The sequence below is a fragment of the Cajanus cajan genome, chromosome 6 (genome assembly GCF_000230855.2).
Source record: "Cajanus cajan strain Asha chromosome 6, NIPB_CcT2T_4, whole genome shotgun sequence".
In the NCBI taxonomy this organism is placed as follows: domain Eukaryota; kingdom Viridiplantae; phylum Streptophyta; class Magnoliopsida; order Fabales; family Fabaceae; genus Cajanus; species Cajanus cajan.
The window spans coordinates 49,482,194-49,496,025 of NC_138522.1; the positions used below are offsets into that span (position 1 = coordinate 49,482,194).

General features: G+C 30.1%; 2 protein-coding genes across 3 annotated transcripts; both read left to right on the forward strand.

Annotated features, from left to right (window-relative positions):
- Positions 1-1,176: 1,176 nt before the first annotated feature.
- On the forward strand, positions 1,177-5,022 carry LOC109816128 (cytochrome P450 CYP72A616). Its single transcript, XM_020381008.3, has 5 exons — positions 1,177-1,810; positions 3,239-3,459; positions 3,619-3,863; positions 3,968-4,328; positions 4,449-5,022. Exons 1-5 carry the CDS (start codon positions 1,534-1,536, stop codon positions 4,869-4,871), a joined length of 1,527 nt encoding a protein of 508 aa, XP_020236597.1. The 5' UTR covers positions 1,177-1,533; the 3' UTR covers positions 4,872-5,022.
- A 2,352-nt stretch (positions 5,023-7,374) lies between these two features.
- MKK6 (MAP kinase kinase 6) lies at positions 7,375-12,920 on the forward strand. Of its 2 annotated transcripts, none has more exons than XM_020380977.3 (9): positions 7,375-7,575; positions 9,088-9,263; positions 9,613-9,697; positions 9,955-10,089; positions 10,849-11,073; positions 11,191-11,373; positions 11,534-11,757; positions 12,153-12,198; positions 12,618-12,920. In XM_020380977.3, exons 2-9 carry the CDS (start codon positions 9,190-9,192, stop codon positions 12,708-12,710), a joined length of 1,065 nt encoding a protein of 354 aa, XP_020236566.1. In that variant the 5' UTR covers positions 7,375-7,575; positions 9,088-9,189; the 3' UTR covers positions 12,711-12,920. The 2 variants fall into 2 exon arrangements, with proteins under 2 accessions (XP_020236566.1, XP_082933594.1); XM_083077468.1 differs by lacking the exon at positions 7,375-7,575 and adding an exon at positions 7,634-8,445.
- The last annotated feature ends 912 nt before the right edge of the window (positions 12,921-13,832 follow it).

Genomic DNA, 13,832 nt, shown 5'->3' on the forward strand with positions numbered 1-13,832 from the left:
TACATACACCATGGGCATGAGGGAGTGTATTCAAGTCCCGCCAATCATTAAAAAAGGGGTCACCTACCATTCATTGATACATACACCATGGGCATGAGAGGGTGTATTCAAGTCCCGCCAATCATTAAAAAAAGAGTCACCTACCATTCATTAATACATGCACCATGGACATGAGGGGTGTATTCAAGTCCCGTCAATCCTAGATCATTAAAAAAAGGATCATCTACCATTTATCTACATACCAAGCCCAATAGTGTTGGACGTGAGGGGTGTATTGGGAAAAACTCAAGTCTCACATCGACTAGAGATTAGGCAATTAAATAGTATATAAGTGGAAAGCAACCCTCACCTTACAAGCCGGTTTTGTAGGGTTGAGTTAGGTTTAAATCTACTATTCTAAGAAAGTTCCACATCGATTAGAGATTAGACAATTAAATAGTATATAAGTGAAAAGTAACCCTCACCTTATAAGTCAGTTTTGTAGGGTTGAGTTAGACTTAAATCCACTATTCTAAGATGGTATTAGATCTATTCTAGATTCTTAAAAAAAAAATAGGCCACCCACCATTCATTGATACATGCACCATGGGCATGAGAGGGTGTATTCAAGTCCTGCCAATCCTAGATCATTAAAAAAAGGGTCACCTATCATTTATCAACGTATCAAGCCCAATAGTGCTGGACGTGAGGGGGTGTATTGGGAAAAATTCAAGTTCTACATCGACTAGAGATTAGACAATTAAATAGTATATAAGTGGAAAGTAACTCTCACCTTACAAGCCGGTTTTGTAGGGTTGAGTTAGGCTTAAATCCACTATTCTAAGATGGTGTTAGATCTATCCTAAATTCTTAAAAATGGGCCACCCACCATTGATACATGCACCATGGGTATGAGGGAGTGTATTCAAGTCTCGCCAAATTCTTAAAAATGGGTCACCCACTATTGATACATGCACCATGAGTATGAAGGAGTATATTCAAGTCCTGTCAATCTTAGATCATTAGAAAAAAGAGTCATCTACCATTTATCCACGTACCAAACCCAATAGTGTTGAACGTGAGGGGTGTATTGCCAAGTCAATTAAATAGTATATAAGTGGAAAACAATTCTCATCTTGCAAGCCGGTTTTGTAAGGTTGAGATAGACTTAAATTCACTATTTTAAGAAAATCATGAACATTAATTTTATCAATATTAGAGTATTTGTTTGCATTATTAGTATGCAATTTTTTTATTACTAATTTCTTCTTTCTTTTTATTTAATTTACTATCACAGTAGTTTCTTTTTGCACAAACTAATTTATACAGTATTTATAATTTTTATTGGGTTGAAGACACTTATCTTTGCAGTTAATGCTGGAAGACGTATATTCCTTTTGATTGGACACCTTGATTACATTACATCTAACTGTTCCATACACCCTCGAGAAGGTATCTTTTCCATCTGTAGTTTAAAACTCAGTCTCACTCTCTGTTCTTCATTTCCTTCTTATGGTTACCAATTTCTTGTTTCCTCTCTTCTAGTCTACAAACATGGAGGATTTCATCTTCAAAACTATGACATCCTCTTTTGCCTTCCTGGTTCTCTATATTATGATTAAATTTGTGAATAACATTTGGTGGAGACCCAAAAGTACTGAGAAATTATTAAGGCAGCAAGGGATCAGAGGCTCTTCCTACAAGCTATTTGATGGGGACATCTCAGTCATGAAGAACTATGATTTGAAGGCATCGTCAAAGGCCATCTCCCTCAACCACCAAATCATCACTCGAGTCATCCCTTTCGTTCACAAAATGGTTCAGCAACATGGTAAACTTTTTGTTACTTTGTTATGGTATTGGTTATTTCAAAAGTCTTATTCTCATAAGCATTCAAACTAAACTTAATGGTTATTTCAAGTCTTATTCCCAGAAGCATCGAAAATATTTACTAAACTTTTATAACATCTTGAATGAATGATGAGTCTTATAAGTAATTTATTAATTTACTTAAAATGAAATTCATTTTATCACATTATTTTTTAAGTAACTCATTACATTTTTAAAATTTTTGTTTCAATGATAAGATGTTATAAGTAATTCATACTAATTAAAAGTAAAGAAATTACATAATCATGCATGAGAAATATATAACAATGATGAATGATTAAATTTTTATTTGTGGATGATAAAAAGTTGATGATGCATTATTTTTTTCTTTTATTATCTATGGAAGTGATTTGTATGTTCTATTGTTAGTTGGAAAGACTCAAGTTAAAAAATATTATTTTTTTTAATTCATAAACATTGTTACTTATTTAAAAATTATTATTTATTTTTAAATAATTTTCTGTGTTATGTTATCACACTCTAAATAGGAGTTGTTAATAACTATCTTTGTTTATTAGTAAGATATATCAAAAATACTTTATAAAAAAATAATTAAAAAATGGAAGTAAATTTTGAATAAATAAAAATTAGTTTATGTATCAATTAAAATTAATAATATTTTAGAAAAGTTAACATGAAAATGTTTTTACAAATTAGATTACATGTAAGTTAATTTTAATTTATGTAGAAACTCATTTCATTTTTTTTTTATTTTTCTCTTAGAAGTACTTCTAAAAAAATTTACTCAAACACACCTTAAGTTTACTCATGCTGAACTTTTTCATATCCTTACTAATTAAAATAAAAACTCCAAAAATATAGCTTTTTTTTATAACTTGAAACAATTTAGTAGAAAGAGAGAAAAAAAAGAGCTTAATAAAAGTGATAAAAGAAAGAGAATAGAGCAAGAAAGAAAAAAAAAAAGATTTTTTCTTTTTTTCAAAAATCTCATCATTTACTTTCTTTTAAATGCCTTTATATTTTTTTATAAAAAATAATTATTTAATTTGTTAAGAACTTTTGAAAAATGTACTTAATTTAACTTGTAACTTTAAGGAGAAAATAAAATCTAAATCAAACACTCATGACATGCGTACTGTTTGATTTAACCTGTAATCAAACAAAAAATAAGTTATTTAATTTGTTAAGAACTTTTAAAAAAATGTACTTAATTTAACATGTAATTTAAAGAAGAAAATAAAATCTAAATCAAACACTACACGTGTATATCATGATATTGAAATACCAAGTCATGTTAAAGAACTATACAAGGGGGAATGAATCTGCATGCAGCCCGTTGTTTTCATGATGAAAGGTCAATCAAAGTATATATAAACATTGTAAGTTGTGTAACGCTTTATATGTGTAGGAAATGTTTCATTGTATTGGTTTGGAAGAAGAGCAAGACTGATAGTAGCAGACGCAGAGCTTGCACGATTAGTTTTAACAAATAAGAATGGCCACTTTGTCAAGCCACCACGTACCCCCTTCGTCAAACTTCTAACATTAGGATTGACAACATTAGAAGGCGAAACATGGACTAAACGCAGAAAGGTGGTAACATCAGCTTTCCAGCTTGAGAAGTTGAAGGTACGTGACATTCTATATTAGTATTTTCAGAACCAGATTGGTCATCAACTCGGTCTCAACCTGAAAGTTATGCAAATCAAGAAAATTTTAATGATAGTATAACTAGTATTATTTTCAAACCAACAATATGATAACATAGTATAAGGTCAAATCATATAGGCAATGGTGCCAGCATTTTCAACCAGTTGTCACAACATGATGGAGCGGTGGGGAAAGCTAGTAGAACCAAGTGGATCATTTGAATTAGATGTTAGTGCAGAATTCGACATTCTTGCCGGTGATGTCATAGCTCGAACAGCCTTTGGAAGTAGCTACCAAGAGGGAAAGCAAATTTTCGAACTACAAAAGGAGCAAGTAATGTTGGTGAACGAAGCCATGAACAACATCTATATCCCAGGTTTCAGGTACAATAAATCAACTATTGTGTTACTTGTTAATTTAGAAGATTCATTTTGTTATTTGCACGCTTGGATTAAATCCACCTTGTATGATTGTATTGTGAAACTAGATTCTTACCAACTAGGAAGAACAAGCGTAGGTACAACGTAGATGTCCAAATCAAAGCTATGTTGAGGGATATTATTCAAAAGAAAGAGCAAGTAATGAAGGAGGGTAAATTGAAAGAGCACGACTTATTAAGCATACTACTACAATGTAGAGATCAAAATAATTCTCTAACAACAGAGGACGTGATTGAGGAATGCAAGTTGTTTTACTTTGCTGGCCAAGCGACCACAGCCAACACGCTTGCATGGACTATGATTGTTTTATCTATGCATCCTGATTGGCAAGAAAAGGCAAGAGAGGAAGTGTTGGAGATTTTTGACAAAAGTGAACCCGATTTTGAAGGCATAAATCACCTCAAGATAGTAAGTTTAATTTCACAATCAATTAAAGGGTATAAATGAATTTTCTATTGTTCTAATGCAAAATGAATTTCAAACCAAATTAAAGGGTATAATTTGAATCCAAAATTTGACAACATGCAGGTGTCAATGATATTGTATGAAGTTTTGAGATTATATCCTCCTATAACAGCCTTTCACAAATACAATTGGTGTGAGACAAGGGTAGGTAACATGTCCATCCCAGCTGGGGTTGAGGTTTGCATACCCTTGCTACTTCTTCATTATGATGGCAACTATTGGGAGAAGCCTGAAGAGTTCAACCCAGTTAGGTTTACTGAAGGGGTTTCGAAAGCTTCAAAGGATCAAATTGCTTTCTATCCGTTTGGTTGGGGACCAAGAATCTGTCCTGGCCAAAACTTTGCATTCATAGAAGCAAAGATGGCTCTGGCTATGATTCTTCAACGTTTCTCTTTCCAGCTCTCACCCTCTTATGCTCATGCTCCAAGTAATTGTATTACTCTTAAGCCACAATTTGGAGCTCCCATTGTTATTCGTCGGACTTAGGACTTCTAATAAGCTTGTGGATTGTTGATTTCCTGATACGTCCTTTGTACTTGTCATTCATGAGTGAATCACAGTTACTCTTTTTAGGATATGATGAGATTCTAGTTGTTATAATTTTTACTTGTTTAAATTTTTGTGCATTCAAATTTAAGTGTAAAATAGTTTTATATTATCATCTCATTATAAATTCATGAATGATAAAATTATTCTTTTTTAAAAAATATTTTAAAAATCATACAAACAATTATTTATAATTAATTAATAATATAATTTTTTTAGATCGATAGTATATTATCATTAAACTTTTTTTTATTTTTTATCTTTTATAAAATTAATTTAATTATTTTAATCTCTTATTGTTATTATGTGTTTTTTTACATTGTCATTATTGGTTTATAATAAGTCCACAATGTATTTTTTTTTAAAATTAATAATATATGATCATTAATTTTTTTTAGTTCTTATAAAATTAATTCAATTATTTTAATCTCTTATTTTTTGTTACGTGTTTTTTATTCTGTCACTAAAAAAGTCTTGTTAAATATGATGATGTGGTAAATAAAATATTATGTTATTGTATCATCTGTCATATTTATGTATGCATATCTTTTAAAAATTGAAATGATAACAATAATTATAAAAATTAAAAAATAAAATACTAAATTGTAGGGACTAAAATTTTTAAAATAATTTTATAGAAATCGGAAAAATAAAATATCAAATTATAAGAACTAAAAGAATTATTTAAGACATTAAAATAAGAATAAAGAAAATTAAAAGTCGCCATTTACTACTATTGTCGTAAACTCACCATTTCTACTATCTCAACCACACAAACCAAACTTCAAATCAACCAACTCACCATTACTACTACCAGCCATGAATCTTTCTCCACCACCTCTCGTCATTTGACTTTGCCTTCACTTGTGCAATACTTCGTTATTTTCTCTTCCCTTACATTTAAATACACCTCCATGTCATATTTTCTTTGATATTATTGTCATTAATTATAATCAATGTGTCGTCGCATTAGAGAACATAGTGTGTTGTTCATGTTGTTACCACTAAATGACGAATGCAAATATGTTGCTTTTCTGTTATATTTCTTATCCTCATTCCTTATGATTGACAGAAACCACAAATCACATTAAAAAAACAAACACTCGTGATTTTGGAATTTCGTTTAACTTAAATTTGAATTATAGGTTGACTTCCTCCACGTGGAGAGACTTCTGTGATTGGAATGGTTGAAAGAGAAAACACAAGATTTGCAACATTGATGATCAACAATGGATTTTATTTTATTTTTCCTCTTATTTTAATTTATTTAAATATTTTTTTAGTTCATATAACATGATATTTTGCCTTTAAAGTCACCATATATTTATTTTGGTCTTCTTAATTGATATAATTTTAGTATTTTATTTTCTAATCCTTGTAAAATTATTATTATATCATCATCCACGTACTATCTATATACACATATTTCATAGATTAAAATAACCAATTTTTTTTTTACGGGAAATACAAAATAAAATTCTCAATTATATGATCTAAAATAAACAAAATAAATTTATGTGGTTAAAATAAAAACAAAATTTCCAAATTATAGGATAAAAAGATATTTAAACCTATTTAAAATCAAGAAAGTAGTTGATATTAAGCTTATTATCAATAACAAGAACAATAATAATCTTTGTGTTAAAGTTACTATCATATCAAAACCTTTGAACATAATTTTTTAATATTTAAATTTCACTTTTGTTTCTCTTATAATATTTAATATATAATTTTGATCCTTGATTTTTATTTTTGTAATTTTACTCTATATTTTTTTTTTTATAAAATTTATAATTTTAATCCCTTCATTGAATGTTTATTCACTAGTCATTAAATTTGTAATGTTAGTCAAGAGATTAAAATTATGAAATTAGAAAATTAGGGACCAACGTTGCAAATTAAACATTATCATTGTCTTGGTCTATCAAAATTACAACAACATCAAGATTTAATTCTAAAAACCTTGTATACTAAAAATTATAAAAAGACTAAAAATATAACTTTTTTTTTATAATCAAATATTATTTTTAAGTAATATTATACATGTCAGTTAATTAAATACTTTAAATAACAAATTATTAATTCAACATTTATACTCTTTAACTAAAAATTAAGATTTGATGTTTGTACATAGAATTGTAACCGGATGTACCACTTTATTTATGCAAGAGATAGTTTTTCTAGAAAAAGTTAAATATTCTTTTTATTTTAAAAAAATTAAATACTTTAAAAATATTATACAACTAATGTTATTTAATTAGTTTTATTATTATATATTTACAACTTATAAATTATAATTTATTATAATAAATTCCTATGCATATAACTCCGTTAGTGTTATAAAAATTAATTTAAATATGAATTTTACACCGTAATGGTGAGGCACATGTTAGGTTGAAATTTGAAATGAGAAAAATATGAAAGTGGTTGAGCGGGAAAATTTTGTCTTGTAAGTGAGTTTGACTCGTAGTCTGCTACACTTTCCTTTCTTGGACAGCAAATAGAAGAGAGACGTTTCCCCGTTATTCTCGGCTCTCGCGACCTACTTCTCTCATACTCGCCACTACTTCTCATCGTTCTGTTCTAAACCCAATGCAAATGTCGAAGGAGATTCACTTTTCGTCCTCCATGTGAATTACTTTTGGTGAGTTTTCAAATCCTAACTCAAAGCTTTAAGCCAATCTCTCAAATTTCAGTGAAAGAGCTCAAATCGAAGGTTAGAGATCTTAGATATGATTTTGCATATTGAATCATCTTGTTGCGAATTTTCTTTTTCTATTTGTCTATTTTGTATTGCTGCACGGTTCATGTGTTTGAGGAAAAAAATTGACAAGTTATTATAGTTGTGAAAAATCCTCCAAACAACTATTTCTGGAGAAGGATTGATCATTGATCTTCGGGGTGCATTTATGGTTTATGCTTATAAGGTGTTTGATAAGTTACCTTTGAATTTGATAAGCCCACTATATATATTATCCCTGGAATTGAGTTCAGTACAACTGGATATACCCAGTACATTGACTGCTCTTTTCTACTTGATGAATCATCCAAAAGAGCAGTCTGTTGCTGCTGCTGCAGGGAATCATTTTCTCGCTAAAATCTCTTGGCATTTTGCATTTATATCATTCTGCTAGCATAATTATGAACTCTACATCCAAGTCTGTTTTATTAGAATAATAAAGTTGATATACTTTAAAATAGGAAGAATTTTGGATACCTTCATGGTCCTAATTTTCCATCTCATCCTTTTCCACTAGTTTTGGCCTACAAGAACATTTCATTTTCACCTTTTATTTTGGTGCCACTATACTGTCTATACACGCCTATGTGCACGGATGAGTAATTCTCTCTTTCTTTGGGTGGAAGAAAAAGATATAGTACCTTTCAATATACGAATATGCAACTTTTGTGTGGACAGCAGTTACATGTTATCAAATTACATTGTTCAGGTCATATTATAGTTGGACATATAGATGGTGTTTGTGGATGCAAATAATGCAGACTCTTTATCGAAGTAATGCAGACTCTTTACCTTAAGTTTTCTGTTGATATATAAGTTTTTGAATTATCCACCAAAATCGATAGTCTAGGTTTGGACATACGCAACAGTTACTTTATTGCCGTGTTTCAATTTTTGATCTAATAATATCATTGGGTTGTATTTCCAATTATTCTTAGGTACACACATAATTTGGGTGATAATATCACCAACGTTAGGTTGTGTCCTTGGAGAACTTAAGGTCAATGTTGCTGAAATTTTCTTAGATCAACAATAAGAAACATACAATTATATGATGTGAATTTTACAATCTTGGATAGGATAGAATCATAGAAACCCCACCCTATGTAGTATAAAGTGATGTTAAGCATGTAGATATGGAGAAAGTAATTATGTATTAAAAATTTCACCCAACCTTTCTATTGGAAAATTGGTTGAGTGGGACCTTAGAAAATTTCAGCATAGTTGTTGAGATCCTAGGAATAGAACGTAGTAATTGTGAGATCTTACAAAATTTCTGTGTTCATTGTTTGTTTTGGTTGGAAACAATTAAAGAATTAGGGTTCTTGGTTAGAACAAAGAATTTAAATGTCAAGGAATTTTTTGCCTAAAGTAATTAATTTGATCTTCAATTGACTAATATCTACTTGGATTTAGAGTTGAATTGAATGTCTTAAGAGGAAATAGAAAAGAATCAATCAATTGTGGGTGTTAGAGCAGAAGAAAAGAGAAGAGCAGTGAAATCACTGAACAACGAAAATGAAGACCAAGACGCCATTGAAGCAATTGAAGCTTGCGGTTCCTGCTCAAGAAACTCCCATTACCTCTTTCTTGTAATTATTCCTTCTCCTCCTTTTTCTACTAATCTGTTTCATCTTCTTTGCTCTATTCCTTCAATTTATATATAAATTTTTTCATTTTTACTCTCATTCTCACAATTCATCGGTTCTTTCTGCTTTGGGCATTGCTAGTGTCTAGAATGTTCTAGGGTGGACATGGATCAAATGATTCAACTATACTTTATTACGCAATAGCTTAGATTTTTGGAAACCAAGTCATTTCGAGGAAATTGTTTTTGAAGAATTCACATTTTGATTTCTCCTTCCATTTTTTTTACAAGCTCATTTTCTTTTGTTATTTCAATGAAATTGATTGATTTGGTTATTGTCAAATTATGATTAGGACTGCAAGTGGAACATTCCATGATGGAGATCTACTCTTGAATCAGAAAGGGCTGCGTCTTATGTCTGAAGAAAAAGAATCACAGGTAGCTTTATCACTATACATTCCCATTGATTTGTAATTCACATTCATTTCGTTTTTTAGACTATGTAATTTACATACCTTCAATCAATGAAGATGTTCAATGTTGATTATCTTATGTTTCCCTTTACTTGCTTCCTCTTTGTGTACACTGTACACCATTCTGCATGCATTATTCACATGTTCATTTTTGTCTTTTTTTCTCCCCCTTTTTCCCCTGGTTTCAAGCATCTAAGGCTTACAATTTGCCTCTTTGAACAGCCTTCTGATGGTAAGGAATTGGAATTTGACTTCTCGCTAGACGACCTTGAGACCATCAAAGTAATTGGAAAGGGAAGTGGTGGTGTGGTGCAACTTGTTCGCCATAAGTGGGTTGGAAAATTGTTTGCTTTAAAGGTTGTCATATATTAGTATTTTTAATTGCTTCTTTTCGGTAGATTTGCCAGTACGATTATTCTTTTGATAGATTGCTGTGTATATTTTTCATCTCATGTCTTGTTTTAGGTTGATGTAAGTTGAAAGAGAAGAAACAGTTTTTATTCGATCTCAAGGGTTACATGTGTACCCATATATATATACACAAATAAAATGCTATCTTTTGTCCGTGGTAATAAAAAATAAAAGATAAAATAGCTTATCTTTTGGTTTATCTTTTATATAAATGACAAACTAATCTAAAAGATAACTTACAAGATAAACTGCAAGATAATTTTTCCTATCCTAAATATCAACGGTATTCACAACAAACTTTTCTTTCCATAACATGAAGTCATGCAAATGGATGCCACAATATTGGTTTTAACTGTTGCTTTTACTAAATGGTTGTGAATGTCTTAAGATATGAGAACATGGGGGAAATACTATAGATGTTTTTTTCTCAATATAGAGCATCATTACAGGGAGTTGGAGTTTAGTAAATCTCATTTAAATTGTTTTCTATAAATGTGATGTAGAATATCTTTCCAAGCATATTGAAGACTGTATCCCAAGTTTAATTTTGTTTCAAGTTTCAACACTTTTGATGAAACAGTTTACCATTGTAATCTGATGCTACTGTTAAATATTGCCTTTTGAAACAAAGCTTTTTGTTTTGAAAATAATTTTCAACATTTAACTTTTGTATGATTGGGAAACATCTTTGGACTTATGTTGCAGGTTATTCAAATGAATATACAAGAGGATATTCGAAAACAGATTGTTCAGGAACTGAAAATAAATCAAGTGTCACAGTGTCCACATGTCGTAGTGTGCTATCACTCATTCTATCACAATGGAGTTATATCTCTTGTGTTAGAATACATGGATCGTGGTTCTCTAGCAGATGTAATCAAACAAGTTAAAACAATTTTGGAGCCATATCTTGCTGTGGTTTGTAAGCAGGTATGCTAGACCATACATCCATTTCTTGTTGAAATTGGCAGATTCTAGTCCTTGCAAGTGGCAATAGTTGGAAGCCATGTTTTGCTTCCTTTTTAAATATTCACATGCATATTTCAGGTATTGCAAGGTCTTGTTTACTTGCATAATGAAAGACATGTAATACATAGGGACATTAAGCCATCCAATTTGTTAGTTAATCACAAAGGCGAGGTGAAGATTACTGATTTTGGTGTCAGTGCTATGCTAGCAAGCTCAATGGGCCAAAGAGATACATTTGTTGGAACTTACAATTACATGTCGGTACGTAACTTTCCTTTATTTAATCTTGTTCCATATTACCAGAAACTGCTTGGCATTTCTTATCAATCCCCTCCCCTCTTTTTCTCTAGACCTTGCATCTATAACCATATGGTGAATGTTATGCTTGATACTGGTTTATTTTGTTGGTTTCCATTTTTAGCCAGAAAGAATTAAAGGGAGTACTTATGATTATAGCTGTGACATCTGGAGTTTAGGCATGGTAGTGCTCGAGTGTGCCATAGGACGTTTTCCTTATATACAATCTGAAGATCAGCAAGGCTGCCCTAGTTTTTATGAGCTTTTGCAAGCAATTGTGGAAAAACCCCCACCTTCTGCTCCATCGGATCAATTCTCACCGGAGTTTTGTTCATTTGTCGCATCCTGGTAATAGTTTATTTCTTTTTACTTCCTTAGTTTCAATATCAACAAAACTAGAAAACTGAAATACGGCACTGAAGTGTTTCCACCATGGCACTGCATTACAAGATGTTTTTTGTTTTGATGACTACGGTGCCCGGGTGCTTTTTAGCTTCATATTTATTAGAGAAATTTGGAGATTAAATTTTAACATGTTCAAATAAACATGTCACATTGATTATCTCTTGTAAGTTTGAGTAGTTTTGTTTTGAAACCTAATGTTTGCGCCTTTAGTTTATACCTGTTGTTTTTCTATTGGCTAGTCTTCTGCTGTAGCTACTGTTTAACTTTTTTTTTTTTTTGACAGATACTGTTTGACTTCTTTAACATTTGTTTTGTTTCTAAATTGGGTTTAATTACAGCATCCAAAAGGATCCTCGGGATAGATCAACATCTTTGGAGCTTCTGGTTAGTAACATAATGTTTTATTGTATATTTTAGATTTTGTTAGGTTTAATTGTTCTTTTGGTTTTATTACTATCGTCATTCAAATATAGTATTTCCTTTCTTTTTCTTGCAAATTTGATCTCACTCTTTTATTTGTACAATTTTTTATTAATTCATTAACTTGACATCCAATATTTAATGAAAATGCTAATTTGAAAGTAAACTGCTGACATGGCCGTGTATTATAGTGTAACATTAGTATTTCCTTAAATATTGGATGTTAAATTAACGAATGGACAAAATTATACAATTAAAATAGTAGGGAATTAAAAAAATTAATAAAATAAAAGGATCAAATTTAAGAAATGACGATAGTAAATGAACGAAGAGTCCAATTAATCCTACTTGATGATTGTTCTAAAATCTCATTGTACTTTCAGGGTCATCCTTTCATAAAAAAGTTTGAAGATAAAGATCTAGATCTTGGGATTTTGGTAGGTAGCTTGGAACCTCCTATAAATTTTCCCAGATAATTCTTATAATTTAAAGTGATAAAATTTGTACTAGTCAATCATAACTCTTGGTGACAGAGCAGGGAAATTTCTCTTATCTATTATATTAGATGAGTATACTGGTATGAGTCCTAAACTTGGTGACTTCATTACAGTTTTCTGAAAACATATGTATAATAGTTCTCTTGTTTGTATTTAAGGGCTTGATCATTTTGTTTGATATTCTTTAAATATGAAGCTTACACTACGTCATTATAGACGAGACAAGTATTTAATAAATAGGGTTAAGTTTTCCGATTATGTTGATTAGAAGCACAGCGTTAATTTTCAAGAAAATCAGTTCAGAGTGCATTGATCCTTAATGAATGGGGTCAAGATTTTTAGTTAATGTCTTCTCTTTTATGCGCACTTTTGGAAGGGATAGAGAATCTCAATGGATGGGATCAATGGTTTGTTGTTTACAAGTGATGAGATCATGAGAGACCAAACATTCCATTGAATCGGTGAATTGAAATAGCGTCATAATCCAATCAGTCGGGGGCACAATTAGTATTTTGCAAAGTCAATATTGTATTTCATTTTTTTCAATTAAAATATTCAACGGTAGTGAATGTGTCTACTCGCAACTACCATTTAAAATATGGGTTTAAGAAGGTTGTTTCAGGAATTTGATCCGATTAATATTTAATGGATTGAGTTGAATTATATATATATATATATATATATATAAATTTTAATTCAATTCAACTCAATTTTAAATTAATTGGGTTAATTAGAATAATATAATTAAATTTTTTTATATAAAAATTTAAATATTTTAAAATAGATATAAATTATTTTATATTTTATTAAAAATGTAATGTTATTAATTTAAAATAACAATGTAAATTAAATTTTAAAATATATTTTTATATTTGTTATATTGTTATTAATTTAAATAATTAACATTAATCTAAAGTAAAGTTTTAAATATATATGTTATATTGTTATGGGTTGGGATGAATTTAGTCTTGTTCGAAAAATTTATCAGATTATTTATTTAAATTCAAACTCAACTCAATCGAAATTTAAAATATATAAAATGGAATTGGATGAATTTGATATTTAAATTCAATATATCAATACTAACATATGTATAGTTAA